This window comes from Salmo trutta, chromosome 14 (assembly GCF_901001165.1).
Source record: "Salmo trutta chromosome 14, fSalTru1.1, whole genome shotgun sequence".
Taxonomy (NCBI): domain Eukaryota; kingdom Metazoa; phylum Chordata; class Actinopteri; order Salmoniformes; family Salmonidae; genus Salmo; species Salmo trutta.
In genome coordinates this window covers 46,617,267-46,634,330 of record NC_042970.1, presented here as the reverse complement: position 1 = coordinate 46,634,330, position 17,064 = coordinate 46,617,267, and the positions used below count along the sequence as shown (strand labels likewise).

The 17,064-nt window shown below is 42.1% G+C and overlaps 1 protein-coding gene across 1 annotated transcript in view; it reads left to right on the top strand.

Annotated features, from left to right (window-relative positions):
• The first annotated feature begins 1,070 nt into the window (after nucleotides 1-1,070).
• Nucleotides 1,071-17,064, top strand: part of LOC115208259 (neuroendocrine convertase 1) — a 31,846-nt gene continuing 15,852 nt past the window's right edge. The window contains exons 1-5 of the mRNA XM_029776170.1: nucleotides 1,071-1,513; nucleotides 4,118-4,222; nucleotides 4,747-4,869; nucleotides 10,512-10,658; nucleotides 12,325-12,401. Coding sequence (XP_029632030.1) covers nucleotides 1,325-1,513; nucleotides 4,118-4,222; nucleotides 4,747-4,869; nucleotides 10,512-10,658; nucleotides 12,325-12,401 — 641 coding nt within the window. The 5' untranslated portion in view covers nucleotides 1,071-1,324. The remainder of the gene's footprint in view (nucleotides 1,514-4,117; nucleotides 4,223-4,746; nucleotides 4,870-10,511; nucleotides 10,659-12,324; nucleotides 12,402-17,064) is intronic.

The following is a 17,064-nucleotide window of genomic DNA, read 5'->3' as shown; positions in this document are numbered from 1 at the left end:
GTCTACAAAATACTAACAGACTACTTAGGCTACTTCGTTAGCCTATTCTTATCATAAGTCTCGGCTATGTAATAGGCATGTGCCCCCCCAAAAAATCATTATCATTCAGTATCATAAACATAGGCCTAGTATTAGGTTGTATGTCCTTTAAACCCTATGCCCTATTATACAGGCTGTTATACACCGAGTATACACAATCCGCAATCCATGTCTCAGTTGTCTCAAGGCTTAAAAATCCTTCTTTAAGCTGTATCATCCCCTTCATCTACACTGATTGTAATGGATTTAACAAGTGACATCAGTAACGGATCATAGCTTTCACCTGGATTCACCTGGTCAGTCTGTCATGAAAGAGCAGGTGTTCTTAAAGTGTTGTATACTGACTGTATTAAGATTATAATATATGACCTAAATTCAAAGCACACAGTAAATATCTATTTCAATCATCCATGTTTTTCACCGAGAATGATTTGCCCATCTGAAACCACTTGCTTGCTTTCACCTTGTCCTCACCCAAAGAGCTGTCCAATGCGGTGGTGCTGAAAAAGCGTCTACACTCCCGTGACGTGCGCTGCATAAATGCGTCACCACAGTGAGCTCTCCTGCTGGGGGCATGTAACAGATACAATTGAAGACAATCTTCAATCTGAGGTATTGAAATTAAGTCGTGCTATAATCCTACACATCTCAAAGACCCACACAGTATACTGCAATGCTAAAAGACTATAGTGCCTATATTAGCCTATTCTTGCTCTTGCATTTTCCTTGCACAATAACAACAACAAATCATAGAGATAACGCAATAATAACATAATCATTAAGTTTGGGCGTGCTTCAGATGATCGTCTACTTGGCTGACGTAGTCTATGGTTAGGCTCTGCACAGACATGTTTGTTGCACATACATGTTATAGTAACCTAGTATTAATTCTTATACTCCTGCAAACTTGAATAAAAAAATCGAGGGATATTTTTAGATGTAACTTTTCCCTCTGATGCTCCTTCTCCCCGCCTGTCTCTCTCGGGACTCGAGCGTAGACCCTATCCCAGGTATAGACTCGTTGACGTCAGAGACCCTTCGTAATTTGACGTGTAAACATTCTCGTCCCCTTCCAGGGTTTACTCTCCGCTTGCTTTCCTTGATGGTTCAATAAGGCAATAACGCCGTGACAGGTCCTCTCATTCTCACCCAGCACTTTGAAGGAAAAAAGACACGAACCAAGGGGAACCAACAGAAATTTATTTATTTAATATCACTTACATTTTCGTTTTGAATTGTCTTATATGCTTTCTAAGAGCATCAATCTAGTCGTATTTTCTCTAAGATGGACATGAGATGTCGCCCAACAACGGTAATGTGGTGTGCTTTTGTGGTTCTGTTCTCCATCGCTCGTTCCGTGGATGCTTCATTCGGGGACAGACAGTACCTCAACGAATGGGCGGTGGAGATTCCTGGAGGACCGGACGCCGCCAGGTCCATCGCCAAAGACCTGGACTACCGACTAGTCCGCCAGGTATGTTAGCGCCTCAGCAACGCCCAGAGAACACGTTAATCCTCGAGTAGTATTGGAACTGTGTACTTCTCTCTTTACGCTATATAATTAATATGCTAAATTTGGCTCAGGGAATATCCATGTCTTGGTCTCAGTAGCCTATTCAGCTTTGTTTTATAAATTATTCAGTTGGTTGTATTAATACAAAGCTGATGGAGGGCGCCGCGGCAGCCTTGTTGCTGATGATGTAGCCTGTACAGCATCCTTACTGAACTTCTGCTTCAGCCAAGATGAAAACACGACAACTATAGTGATTGGTGTATTCTGTCAATCATCTTCATTATTCTGGTCAGAGTGAGCAGGGAAATTCAATTGTGTAACCTATGAAATTTCCATTATTGTCTTTTTTTATCATCAGTGTATTCGGTATCACTGTTACTTTATATGAAGTAAATTGATATCATCAATCAAAAACAAATAATTTAGACTATCAGTGTATTTGGGCAAAATATGGTGATCCAATCCATATTTTAAGACTTGTTCTTTTGAACAAGTTAATTTTGTACTGTATACAATAGCCCCCTTCTGTAAATAAGTCTATCGCCAATGTTGTAATTCAGTGTCTACCTTGTCCAAAACATTAGGCCTATACACCCCCTGATGAGCTCTCTATAGTCCACTCAGAGGAACCTAGCTCTCTGACTACACAGGTCAACAACCTGTGTTTCCATTCGGTCAGGGGGATGGGTATGAGGCCATATCGGCATTATCAATATAATAGGCCTGAACTGTGGCTCAGAATAACATATAGGTTATGCCTAAATAATTTATGCAATTTCTGTTTTATTTTATTTTCCCCCTTGACCAATGCACCCTCTAGTGGCCTCATGGGTGGAATGTTTTTCATATGTTTTATAATTTCATAATGAATAAACATTTTTTTTAACAAAGAAAATCTGGTGTTTCTATGTCAAACGGTTTTGTTATATTTCAGTCTACTGTGATGTACATAAAGTCTAATATTGGGATGCAAACTCAAAATGTGGTACATTTCAACTCTATATCTGACATGGTACAGGTGTCTTCTTTTCTTTGTGTGTTCGGCATATACTTTTGTTTCTAACTAGATTTATTTAAGCTGTGTTAACCTTGCTTTCTGAGGAAATGGCTGAACAAAGCCTGCTGTAAATACAGTCAGGTCCGATATCATTTGCACCCTTTATAAAGATGAGCAAAAATGACTATAAAATAAATAATACAAATACTGAGCTATAAAAAAAGTGAAAATTATATTATTGTATAATTGCTCAGAGAAAGAGATTTGATCAAGTTATAAAACAAATCTCCAAAATATAGGGGTGAGAATCATTGACAACCTTACTTTCAAACCTCCAGCACCCTCCCCTTTTTTAAAAAACATTTATTTAACTAGACAAGTCAGTTACATACAACTTCTGATTTACAATGAAAGCCTGCTGGGAAACAGTGGGTTAACTGCATTGTTCAGGGGCAGAACAACAGACTTTCACCTTATCAGCACATGGATTCAATCCAGCAACCTTTTGGTTACTGGCCCAACAGTCTAACCACTAGGCTACCTGCCACCCTTATGAGGATAACAACACTGAGCCTTTTTCTAAAAAGTTTTATGAGATTGGAGAACACATTGGGAGGGATCTTAGACCATTCCTCCATACAGAATCTTGCCAGATCCTTGATATCCTTATTCTGCCCTTCTGGACTGCCCTCTTCAATTCAAACCACAGGTTTTCAATGGGGTTCAAGTCCAGAGACTGAGATGGTCATTGCAAAATGTTGTGATCAATTAACCATTTCTTTGTGGATTTTAATGTGCGTTTGGGGTTATTTTCTTACTGGAAGATCTACTTGTGGCCAAGTTTCAGCCTCCTTGCAGAAGCAACCAGATTTTTGTGTGATGCAGCTGCTGGGTGCTTGGTAAAGTTCATCATGCCAAGCCAAGTACCAATGCCATTTAGAAAAGTCCAGCTTACCAGAAAACATAAGCTCATGCAGAAAAGTACATCATACCTACTGTAAAATATGGTGGTGGATCTTTGATGTTATGGGTCTATTTTGCCTCCACTGGTCCTGGTGCCCTTGTTACGGTCACCGGAATCATGAACTCTACCAAGTACCAGGACATTTTAGCCAAATTTTCATTATTTATTTTATACAGTCTTTTTTGCCCATCTTATCAAGGGTGCTAATAATATGGGACCTGACTGTATAAGTACCAAGGAAACTGGCACGGCTATTGTGGTATCTGCTTCCAGTCACATAAATATAATAATATAATATCAACATCTACCGATGTTTGAGAACGATCTAAGGTAGCCTATTGATTTAACAAGCTGTTCAAGACATTCAAAGTGAGATGTCCTGACTGGTATAATATGACGCAAGGCGCTTGTATGGTGATGCCGAAGGAAAATGTCCATCCCGGATGGACAATAAGGTTCTATTCTTCGATTCTCTTCTATAATTAAAAATGATTGCATTAATAATTACATGCAGTCCTATGTTAGGGGATTGACAGGAAAAGGTTCGTTGTGTTACACCACTGCTGTGAAATATGCAATAACCCACCCCTCTCCTCGTCTGCAGATTGGGACGCTAGAAAACCATTACTTGTTCAAACACCAGACTCATCCTAGCAGGACGAAACGAAGTGCCGATCACATCACCAAACGCCTGTCTGAGGATGATCGGGTAAACAATCCTATATCTGTAACATTGTCTGTGGCTGCGTTTGAAATGGTACCCTATTTCCTATTTAGTGCTCTACTTTTGACCAAAACACTTGTGCCTGTGCATTAGCAACGTAAACAAAATTACAGTATAAACATAAGTAATTGACAGATTTTTTGGCCTGTGTGGTCCAGCGGTTATAGCTGCAGAACCCGGCACGCAAGTATGCCAGAGTCGGCATATGTTTGAATCCAGCCCACTGCCCTTTGACTCTAGCCTGGGTGCCAGTCTGTTTCTGCTATCTTGTCAACTACTTATGGGATTGTCATGCCAACGACAATGCCTTGACTTGACAATGTCAATGGAGCAGCCAAAAGCACAAACAGATCTGAGACCAGGCGACTTTTTTGTCCACCTCCCCTCTATCTTCCCATTTCTCCAACTGTACTATTGCTTTAATGAAGCTCAATAAATATGAAATGAATGGGACTGCCCCACCCCTTATAAAAATTTTGATTGATTCTCTCATCTCGTTGGGTGTCTAGGTATCGTGGGCGGAGCAACAGTATGAGAAGCAGCGCAGTAAGCGGGCGTCGCTGGGATCATGCCGGGACTGTCCAGTGGACAAGCTGTTCGATGACCCCATGTGGAACCAGCAGTGGTACCTGGTATGTCCTGAAGAGCCACACATTCCCTTATCTCTCTCATAGGCTAAGTCATACCCAGTTGGTGACATATCAGTTTGCATATTAAAACCTCTCTAGGGTACGTGGGACGGTAGCGTCCCACCTGGCCAACATCCAGTGAAATTGCAGAGCTCGAAATACAAAAATACTCAATTCAAATATTTAACATTCTTGAAAATATATGTGTTATACATCAAAATAAAGCTTAACTTCTTGTTAATCCAACCGCTGTGTCAGATTTCAAAAAGGCTTTACGGCGAAAGCATACCATACGATTATCTGAGGACAGCACCCAGCATACAAAACATTACATACAGTTACCAGCCAAGTAGATTAGTCACAAAAGTCAGAAATAGCAATAAAATTAATCACTTACCTTTCATTATCTTCAAATGGGGGGCCAGTACAAAAAAAAATAAAAAAAAATGCATAAAATGTATGCATTCACTACTGTAAGTCGCTCTGGATAAGAGCGTCTGCTAAATGACTAAAATGTAAATGGTTGCACTCACAAGACTCCCAATTACACAACAAATGTTTGTTTTGTTCGATAAAGTCCCTCTTCATATCCAAAAACCTCCGTTTTGTTGGCGCGTTTTGTTCACTAATCCAATGGCTCAAAGGCAGTCACAACAGGCAGACGAAAATTCCAAATAGTATCAGTAAAGTTCGTAGAAACATGTCAAACGATGTTTATAAACAATCCTCAGGTTGTTTTTAGTCATAATAATCAATAATATTTCAACCGGACAATAGCTTCGTCAATATAAAAGAAAAACAAGAAAGGCGTGCTCTCGGTCGTGCGCAGAAAACAGGTCTGGGGACTTCCCAGGGTCCACTCACTCAGAGTGGTCTTACTCCCTCATTTTTCAGAATACAAGCCTGAAACAATTTCTAAAGACTGTTGACATCTAGTGGAAGCCATAGGAAGTGCAATTTGAGTCCCAAGTCATGGGATATTGTATAGGCATTCAATATAAAACTACAAACATAAAAAAATCCCACTTCCTGGATGGATTTTTCTCAGGTTTTCGCCTGCCATATCAGTTCTTTTATACTCACAGACATTATTTTAACCGTTTTGGAAACTTTAGAGTGTTTTCTATCAAAATCGACCAATTAAATGCATATCCTAGCTTCTGGGCCTGAGTAACAGGCTTTGGGCATGCTTTTCATCCTGAGGTGAAAATAGTGCCCCCTACCCTAGAGAGGTTATTAAGATTGGTCTATTAAGGTTGTTTTTGGTTGTCTGGTGGTCCATGTGGTGTTTTGGTTATTTTGGTTGTCATGGTGGCTAATAGCTGATGCCACAATGTTAGAATTCAAACCCTACATACACAGCAATCAAAAATGTGTTTTCTAACACTAGGTTGGGTGTTTATGTTAATTATGGTTATTTGGTTCTCATGGTGGCCAATAGCTGGTGCCAGAATTGAAGTCCTACATTAACTGCAGAAAATGTGTTTTCTGACCCGACCATCAGTTCAGATCCAGCTGGTGTCTTTTGCGGCCTTCTGTTTGGCCTGATTCACAAACACAATCCTAGCCTGGTCCCAGATCTGTTTGTGCTGTCTTGCCAATTCCTAATTGTCATAGTCATTAGGTATTGGCAAGATAGCACAAACAGATCTGGGACCAGGCTAACACAATCCCAGAGCCTTCTGAGATTCAGCGCTGGCAGGGATGGACAGCTCCCCAATGCTGAGTGTGTCACAGAGCGGAGACTTTGCCTTCACAACCCTTTTGGATGTACAGTCATACATATTGTTTAGTGATGAGCTTGCAGGTCTTGTATTAGGGGGTTGAATATATGTTGTGGATTAGTTTATATCACATTTAGCACCTGTCAAAATGAAAGGAAAACTTTATATGTGCTAGGAATACTCTGTGTGTGTGTGTGTGTGTGTGTGTGTGTGTGTGTGCATGTGTGCGTGCGCATGCGTTTCATAGCGAGAGAGGATGAGACGAATATCTTCAGCGATCACGCATGAATATGTATGGGGAACTTGAGAAATGTGAGACAATAGGTTTTTACTCTGTGATAAGCAAACTAATTAGTAATCGTACAAAATCCCAGGCAAAGGACCCATTTGTCGAATTGAACATGCTGGCCTGGTAGGCGTTTGGAAGGGAAATCAACTTTCTCCAACCTTAATCCAGTGGAACGGAATAGGCTGTCACGCATTAAGGCCCAATTTAGCGGTTATTTAAGCCCATTGAAGCCAAGCCAGTGGATGGATACACAGCTGTGTATTCCCTACCGGATACATTACAGACAGCACATTCACTTTGTCCTGTGTTCAGGATTAACCTACGGTAGTCCAATTGGACTCCTATTCCATGTCATTTGTGATTGATGGATTTCTTTCATCGGTTATGTTTCGATAGCTTCCAATAATAACATTTTAGCAATTATTGTGAGAGTGGAGAGAGCAGTTTGTAACGGTTGATTCAAAGTACTTGGTCATTTATTAAAAGCATTGCTTCCTAAATAGTAAGCCGTTTGGGTATGCTAAAATATAACATTTTATAGCATGTGAAATGTCAAAGATTGTGTATGTTTATGTTTAGATGCCAGGATGTCGTACTAATTTCGGCTTTTTATCTAGTGCGAATTCGCTACATGCTACTGAGGAAGATAATTGTCTTTTCAGACCCACCTGTGTTTGACAACAGGCCTAGCTAATAATCAGCTGATAATCAGACAAGGGGATTGAATACCAAAATGAACAAATGGCGGTAAACAAAGCAATTGCGCATTAGATGACACATTCTCAGTATGGGTGAGCCTATGTTCTAAGTAGTATGATTAAAACATAGTATGTCATTTTAGTAAGTAGTAGGCAAGACATATTTCGGACACAGCCATTGAGTCATTGTTTCAAATGTCTTTATTCGTTTTCCAGTCAACACCTGTTATTTCAAAGATAGGACGTGTGTCTGTATGTTTACATGCGTCATTGTGTGTATTTTATCTGCTCTTCCATTTTCCCTGAACTTGATGTTATGAGTCACTCATTACAGGAAATAAGAAAATAAATCGAGATGGACCCTTTTTACTTATCTGGGCTGATGATCCTAATTGAATTGGTCATGAAGTGCTCTCATTTACTGTATGTCAGTAAACGGCCATGGCTGACAAACCCCTGCACCCGCCCACTCACTTGTGACAGCACTCTGATTGGCCTCGGGTGGACCTAGGGACTGTCAGTCAAGGACATTAAATAGGCAAGAAGCAACGAGACAATGTCAATGTTTTTTTTTCTTTCATTTCTTCTATGACGGCTTTATCTTTAGGAAGGCCTCTACTCGACTATAGATCGGTAGATATATAGAAAGAAAGAAAGAAAGATCGAAAGAAAGCAGTAGTAATAACCAAGAAAATAGAGATGTGAGGGAGGGGTGGGAGGACATAAAAGGAGGGATAGAGGAAGAGAGATAAAGCTAATGACGGATAGCAGCAATGAGACCGTAGTTACTGAGAGTATAGAGTGATCGTGAGAGGAAAGGAGTGGAAAATGAGTGCGTAGAGAGGTAGAGGGATGGAGGGAGGGAGGGAGGAAGAAGAGAACATGGACAGAGGTATGGAGGTACTGATGGACAGCAGAAACGAAGGGAGGCTGAGTTAGGGCAGAAGGCAGTGAGGGAGAAAGACAAAATTGAGAGAGGGAGCGATGGAGAGAGTGATGTGGAGAGAGGAAAGATAGAGGGAGAGATAGTGACTGCGTGCAGGGAGAGTGTATCTTTGTGTCCCAGGAGTGGGTGACTGCCTGATAAAGCAATCAAAGGAGTGACTCATAATAGATTGAGATTCCTCCCTCCGTCATGGGCTGTGTGTGTGTGTGTGTGTGTGTGTGTGTGTGTGTGTGTGTGTGTGTGTGTGTGTGTGTGTGTGTGTGTGTGTGTGTGTGTGTGTCTGTGTGTGTGTGTGTGTGTGTGTGTGTGTGTGTGTGTGTGTGTGTGTGCGCGTCTGTGTGTGTGTGCGTATCATGCGTGCGTGCATGCTGATCTCAGGTCTCAGTTTGTGCACGTAAGTGCATGTGAATGCCGATGTGTTTGTTTACCGCAAGTGTCCATTCTAAATGTATGCTTGTGCGTGCGAGCTGGGCTGTTTGGAGACCACAGTTTATGTGCCAGTCAATAGATGAGTCATCCAATAAGATACCAAGACAGAGGAGCTACAGAAGCCATCAATAGGACTGCACAGCTTGATTTCTGATATCTCCGATATGCTGCCACATTCATACGTTTTATCATATGGTCATATATTTCACTGTTTTGTCAACCGTCTCCGTAGCAGAAACGTATGGTGTGGCATCTGTGGATGGATGAATAGGGGGATGGTTTTAAAGATCATTCAAAACAGAGACAGTCTCCGATCCCTTCACTTCCTCCGGTAGCCAGAGAGAAACAGAGAAAGGGGGAGCTAAAGAGGAGAGAGAGAGGGTAGACGGGTGAGAGAGAGCGAGAAGGATTGGGGAGGAAATGGAGCAAGAGAGAGAGAGAGAAACAGAAAGACAGGGTCTCCAAAAGAGAGAGCAAGAAGATGGAGAGACGGGGGAGAGAGGGAGCAAGAGAGAAGCGAAAAAGAGGGTGAGAGAGGGAGAAAGGAGAAAGGATAAAAAAGAGAGAGAGAGAGAGAGAGAGAGAGAGAGAGTGGCGTTCCGCAGTGTCTGTGCATAATGCGGAAGCAGAGCAGCTCCAAAATGTTCCTAGTCTTTTTTTGTCCTGTCTCCTGCTCTGAATCATCCCATCTGCCCTCAGGGAGGACTGATGCTAGCACGGCACTGCTGTACTCTTACTCCCCACTGATTAGCCAATTAACACTAGTTGGGCGCCCCACACATATGCACACTCATTACATGCATTAAAGGGACCACTGATTATTAGATAGAGGATTGGTGACAGAGGTGACAGAGGCATAGCCTTGCACAATGACACATAATCATGACATATTATCATTTTATTACACATCGCAAGATTCGCAACCTTAGCACGGTCTTCAGTGAACCACTTATATAAATTATTTAGATCTGGGCTGAAATATTAGTGTGAACACTCTACATAACAAGGTTTTCTTATGCCTACCGTAAGCGGTCAAGAGAGCCAGGACAAAGAAAGCAACATATTGATAATAAATTGCTAAAGGTCAATGTGGGACATGACTGTCTCCATTAGCGAAGATAGAGCTAGTGTAGCCAGAAGGCCGTCTAAGGTTGACCTTTCTCCATTTTTTTCATAATACTTGATTTTCACAGAGGCAATTTAGGTGAAGTACCTCATTCCTTAATTGGTAAAATGCCTTTTTTCCCAGTTTCAGTATAGGTGTGCTACTTCCTGTATGTAAATCCAGTACCAATGTCATGCGTATGTCAATGAGCTTATAAACTCTATGAACACTGTATATATGCTTTATGAATAGGGTTCAATAGTTCAACAATTATCATGAAAACCGCTCTCTCTCCTTCTCTCCCAGCTTATATGACCTTAATGTATGCTTTAATGCTGTATGTACTGTATACATGATTTAATTACAAATAACTAAAACTACTCTCCCATCTCCTCCTCCTCCTCCTCCTCCTCTTCCTCCTCCTCCTCTTCCTCCCCTGTGTCGGCCATTCCAGCAAGACACTCGGACGTCGTCCTCCCTGCCCAAGCTGGACCTCCATGTAATTCCCGTGTGGAAGAAAGGGATCACAGGGAAAGGAGTGGTCATCACCGTGCTGGATGACGGTCTGGAGTGGAACCACACCGACATCTACCCCAACTACGTAAGTCCACATTTCCATGGCAACAGAAATCGCTAAGGGAGACCGTTCCCATAGCAACATCGGTGACACTTACACAGCCATCCATGAAGCACTAATAAGCAGTAATAAATTGCAATATGATAGGTGACGATGACGGTTGTAAGCGTGCATAGATTATAGAACTGGAAATCAATAACAGGTGGAATGATTATGGTCCTGGATTATTTTTTAGTGGTTGTGTTGACAGGAACTACAGTATAGGTGGCTTGGAGGCAAACAGTTCTTTCTCTATGAGACACAAGGCATTGGGAGACAGCTCTAGGGTCTTTCTAGAGAGGTAGATTGAGAGAGAGAGCGAGAGAGAGAGCGAAAGAGAGAGAGAGAGAAAAAGAGAGAGAGGAAGTATGACAACAAGGCTGATAGAATCGACTCTGACTATAATTAGCGCGACTGTGATTAATCAAAGGGACTTAATCAAGCGAGACGCTTATCCATCCTCACTCAAAGTCTCAAAGCAGACTTGTTTCAGTGATTCTGATGCAGTGTAGGTATAAAAGTGCAGCCTGACCTCAGAGCCATACGAAACATACTATACATATTTTTCTGCATCGCCAAGACTTATGATATGTACTAATCGTCCAGTTACTTTAGACAGAAACAAAAGTAGGTAGGTAGGTTCGGGGAGGATGGGTGGGCGTATACCTTGAACCGACTAGCGATCCAAAGGTTGCATCGAGTCGCGCAGGGGACAACTGTAGCATTTTAGGTAACCCTTCCCCTAAACCTTTTCCTAACCTTAACCTAATTCTCCTAGCATTTTATGTAAATTCCCCAAACCTTTGACGTTTTAGTTCTTCTAACATGTTACGTTCATTATCCCAACCTTTGTCGTTAGTTCTTCTAAGCACCAACCTAAATTCTCCCCATAATTCTCCTTTGTTGCTGTAATAAAACAAGCAACCTGGTCTCAGAGAAAGACGTATAATACTATACTATAGACGTGTGATACTAGACATTAGGGTATTCAACTTTTACCCTACGAGGTCCGGAGCCTGCTGGTTTTCTGTTATGCCAGATAATTAATTGCATCCACCTGGTGGATGTTCCCTGATTAGAGGGAAACAATTAAAAACAGCAGTGGAACTGGCTTCGAGGTCCAGAATTGAGTTTGAGGGTTATACGTCCTGCTAATTCGTATGATATGGTACAATCATTATTCCATTCACAATGTAACCTAACGTAGCATGATATATCATACTCAATGGCGGGAGCAAATATACATATGAAATCCTATGAATTGCCCTGAGACCACGTTGAAAAGTGAATTTTAATGAATTAGATGCATTCCAAATGTACGGATAAGATTGTGTGTGGTTCAGACACTCAGCTTTACTGCAGAAAAGATTGACACGTCTTATTCCGTTTCTCCAAACGTGTAGCAATAAACCTTTCGGACGAAGACATATTGACAAATGTTCGACATTCCCCTTTCTCAAAAAGAATGTTTCAGCCCTAAATAATTTCCTCCACGGTCCTCTTGTCTGGTGTTCAACCATCCATGTAATTTACAGTCCCTCTCAGTGACAGTAGGTGGGTCCTCGGTGCGGTCACTAAGTGGGTTAAGTGGGTTGACAGATTGGGTTCTGGAGCGTATGGTGATTTTCCCTTCTCTCTCTTTCTTCTCCAGGACGCAGCAGCCAGCTACGATTTCAATGACAACGACCCTGACCCCTTCCCCAGATACGACTCCACCAATGAGAACAAGTAAATTGTCTATTTATTTGAGGGATATGCCTGCTATCATGTTTTTTTTGTGACATATTGAAGAAGTGTGTAGCATTTTTCACACACATTTGTCTCTTTTCAAGTCCTCACTTGTATATTCATGATTTACGTGCGTAGGCCTATTACTTATGTGGGCTATATAGCATAGTAGCCAATCAAAATGATCATGACATTCTGTACTAATGGAGAATACATGTTCCTCATTGTTCAGGTCCCATGCAGTCTGGTGACCACTATAAAACCCATGTAATCCTGTTCCCAGTTACAACATCCTCACTGTCGATTACACAACTAGATAAGTAGGGGAGCAGCCAGCTATCCTGCTAGGCTTACAGTAACACTCTGACACACACAGGTCACACTCGCTGGAAATGGGCATATCTGGCACACACAGATGCAGCTGTTGATGTTACAGCAGTCATATTTTTAAAGATTTCTCGCATATTCCCAAGGAATTTATAGATTTACAATTTTTCTACATTTAACGTAAAATACAGTATTTATTGTACTACATACAGTGAGTATAGAAAGTCATCACCCCCTTTCAAAATGTTCACCTTTTGTTGCCTTACAGCCTGAAATGAAAACACATAAAATCAGACTTTTTTCAGCTTTATTTACACACAGTAACCCACAATATCCAAATAAAAACTAAAAAAACTTTGAAAATAAATTACAATGAAAACAGTAGAATACTATATCTGGATAAGTGAACACCCCCCTGGGTTAATACTTGGTGGAACCACCTTTTGCTTGAATTACAGCCATGAGTCTCTTTGAATATGTCTCTACTAACTTTGCACACCTAGACTGTGCAATGTTTGCCTATTCTTCCTTGCAGAATTGTTCAAGCTCAGTCAAATTGCGTGGTGACCGCTCATGGACTGCACTCTTCAAGTCATTCCACATTCTCGATGGGATTTAGGTCGGGGCTCTGACTAAGCCACTCAAGGACATTCACCTTCTTGTCCTTCAGCCACTGTACGGTTGCTTTGGCGGTGTTCTTTGGGTCATTGTCATGTTGAAACGTGAACCATCTTCCCATTTTCAACTTCCTGGCAGAGGGCTGCAGGTTCTCCTCAAGAATCTGTCGGTATTTTGCACTGTCCGTTTTCCCTTCTATCCTGACAAGTGCTCCAGTCCCTGCTGAAGAGGCCTTGGAATCTTCAATGTGCTTTTTGGAAAAGCTCGAACAAGACTTGATGTGGCTTTTTTTGAGGAGTGTTTTTTTTCTTGTCACCCTCCCATAGAGGCCAGATTTGTGGAGCGCTTGTGATATTGTGGTCACATGCACACATTGACCAGTCTTTGCCATAAAGGCCTGAAGCTCCTTCAAAGTCGCCATTGGCTTCTTGGTAGCCTCTCTGATCAGTCTCCTCCTTGCCAGGTCATCCAGTTTGGAGGGACGGCCTGATCTATGCAGGGTCTGGGTGGTGCCATACACCGTACACTTCTTAATAATGGTCTTAACTGTGCTCCGAGGGACAAAGCCTTTGAAATCTTTTTATATCCATCCCCTGACTTGTGCCTTTCCACAACTTTATCTCGTACATCTTTCCGCCCATAGTGGATTCTTTGCTTTGAATTGCACTACTAAGCAGTGGAGTCCTCTATGAACAACTGCTTCTAATCTGACCTAATAAAAATCAGTACAATTGATCACAGATGGAAGCCAATTAGCTTGATTTGTGATCTGGAAGGTAGTGGGTTATGCCTCAGCAAGTATGCAATTGCAATTGTGTGTGTGTGGAGGGGGGGGGGGGTGATTCACTTATCCAAATAGGTTATTTTAATGTTTTTTAATGTTTTATTCACTTGGATAATTTATACATTTTAATTTCAGGCTGTAAGGCAACAAAAGGTGAACATTTTGAAAGGGGGTGGTGACTTTCTATACCCACTGGACATGCCCATAAGATCATAGCCTGGGAGCCATATATGTTGTACTGTAGGTTAGTGTTTGAGTCAGTAAAAGAAGTGCCAGAATGACACTCAGGCTATCAACTAAATCTTTCCAGTCTATCTCCCATTGTGCTTGTTAGCATTAGCTTGTGGTAGATCCCATAGTTGTAGAATTACAGATAGTAGAATTATATTAGTTATATATCTATGCGTACAGTCGCTTGCGAAAGTATTCACCCCCTTGGAACTTTTCCTAATTTGTTGCCTTACAACATGGAATTAAAATTAATTTAATCTCGGGGTGATGAGAGGTGTTGGGTTTGCGCCAGACATAGCGTTTTCCTTGAAGGCCAAAAAGCTCAATTTTAGTCTCATCTGATCAGAGTACCTTCTTCCATATGTTTGGGGAGTCTCCCACATGCCTTTTGGCAAACACCAAATGTGTTTGTTTATTTATTTTTTTAAGCAATGGCTTTTTTCCGGCCACTCTTCCGTAAAACCCAGCTCTGTGGAGTGTATGACTTAAAGTGGTCATATGGACAGATACTCCAATCTTTGCATTGCAGCTCCTTCAGGGTTATGTTTGGTCTATTTGTTGCCTCTCCTATTAATGCCCTCCTTGCCTAGTCTGTGAGATTTGGTGGGCGGCCTTCTCTTGGCAAGTTTGTTGTGGTGCCATAGTATTTCCATTTTTTTATAATGGATTTGATGGTGCTCCGTGGGATGTTCAAAGTTTGGGATATTTTTTTATAACCCAACCCTGATCTGATATATATACTGCTCAAAAAAATAAAGGGAACACTTAAACAACACAATGTAACTCCAAGTCAATCACACTTCTGTGAAATCAAACTGTCCACTTAGGAAGCAACACTGATTCACAATACATTTCACATGCTGTTGTGCAAATGGAATAGACAACAGGTGGAAAATATAGGCAATTAGCAAGACACCCCCAATAAAGGAGTGGTTCTGTAGGTGGTAACCACAGACCACTTCTCAGTTCCTATGCTTCCTGGCTGATGTTTTGGTCACTTTTGAATGCTGGCGGTGCTTTCACTCTAGTGGTAGCATGAGACGGAGTCTACAACCCACACAAGTGGCTCAGGTAGTGCAGCTCATCCAGGATGGCACATCAATGCGAGCTGTGGCAAGAAGGTTTGCTGTGTCTGTCAGCGTAGTGTCCAGAGCATGGAGGCACTACCAGGAGACAGGCCAGTACATCAGGAGATGTGGAGGAGGCCGTAGGAGGGCAACAACCCAGCAGCAGGACCGCTACCTCCGCCTTTGTGCAAGGAGGAGCAGGAGGAGCACTGCCAGAGCCCTGCAAAATGACCTCCAGCAGGCCACAAATGTGCATGTGTCTGCTCAAACGGTCAGAAACAGACTCCATGAGGGTGGTATGAGGGCCCGACGTCCACAGGTGGGGGTTGTGCTTACAGCCCAACACCGTGTAGGACGTTTGGCATTTGCCAGAGAACACCAAGATTGGCAAATTCGCCACTGGCGCCCTGTGCTCTTCACAGATGAAAGCTGGTTCACACTGAGCACATGTGACAGACGTGACAGTCTGGAGACGCCGTGGAGAATGTTCTGCTGCCTGCAACATCCTCCAGCATGACCGGTTTGGCGGTGGGTCAGTCATGGTGTGGGGTGGCATTTCTTTGGGGGGCCGCACAGCCCTCCATGTGCTCGCCAGAGGTAGCTTGACTGCCATTAGGTACCGAGATGAGATCCTCAGACCCCTTGTGAGACCATATGCTGGTGCGGTTGGCCCTGGGTTCCTCCTAATGCAAGACAATGCTAGACCTCATGTGGCTGGAGTGTGTCAGCAGTTCCTGCAAGAGGAAGGCATTGATGCTATGGACTGGCCCACCCGTTCCCCAGACCTGAATCCAATTGAGCACATCTGGGACATCATGTCTCGCTCCATCCACCAACACCACGTTGCACCACAGACTGTCCAGGAGTTGGCGGATGCTTTAGTCCAGGTCTGGGAGGAGATCCCTCAGGAGACCATCCGCCACCTCATCAGGAGCATGCCCAGGCGTTGTAGGGAGGTCATACAGGCACGTGGAGGCCACACACACTACTGAGCCTCATTTTGATTTGTTTTAAGGACATTACATCAAAGTTGGATCAGCCTGTAGTGTGGTTTTCCACTTTAATTTTGAGTGTGACTCCAAATCCAGACTTCCATGGGTTGATAAATTGGATTTCCATTGATTATTTTTGTGTGATTTTGTTGTCAGCACATTCAACTATGCAAAGAAAAAAGTATTTAATAAGATTATTTCATTCATTCAGATCTAGGATGTGTTATTTTAGTGTTCCCTTTATTTTTTGAGCAGTGTATATATACTGAGATCATGTGGGAGATCATGTGACACACAGGTGGACTTTATTTAACTAATTTTGTGACTTCTGAAGGTAATTGGTTGCACCAGATCTTATTTAGGGGCTTCATAGCAAAGGGGGTGAATAAATATGCACTCACCAGTTATTTATTTCACTTCACTTCACCAATTTGGACTATTTTGTGTATGTCAATTTTAAAAATCCAAATAAAAATCAATTTAAATTACAGGTTGTAATGCAACAAAATAGGAAAAACGCCAAGGGGGATGGATACTTTTGCAAGGCACTGTATATCCAACCATAGCAACTCAAAGCAGTCCATTTGACCTCTGACAAAATGCCACATCGTCGGAATCTGAGGGAAAGAGAGAAAACGTTAAAA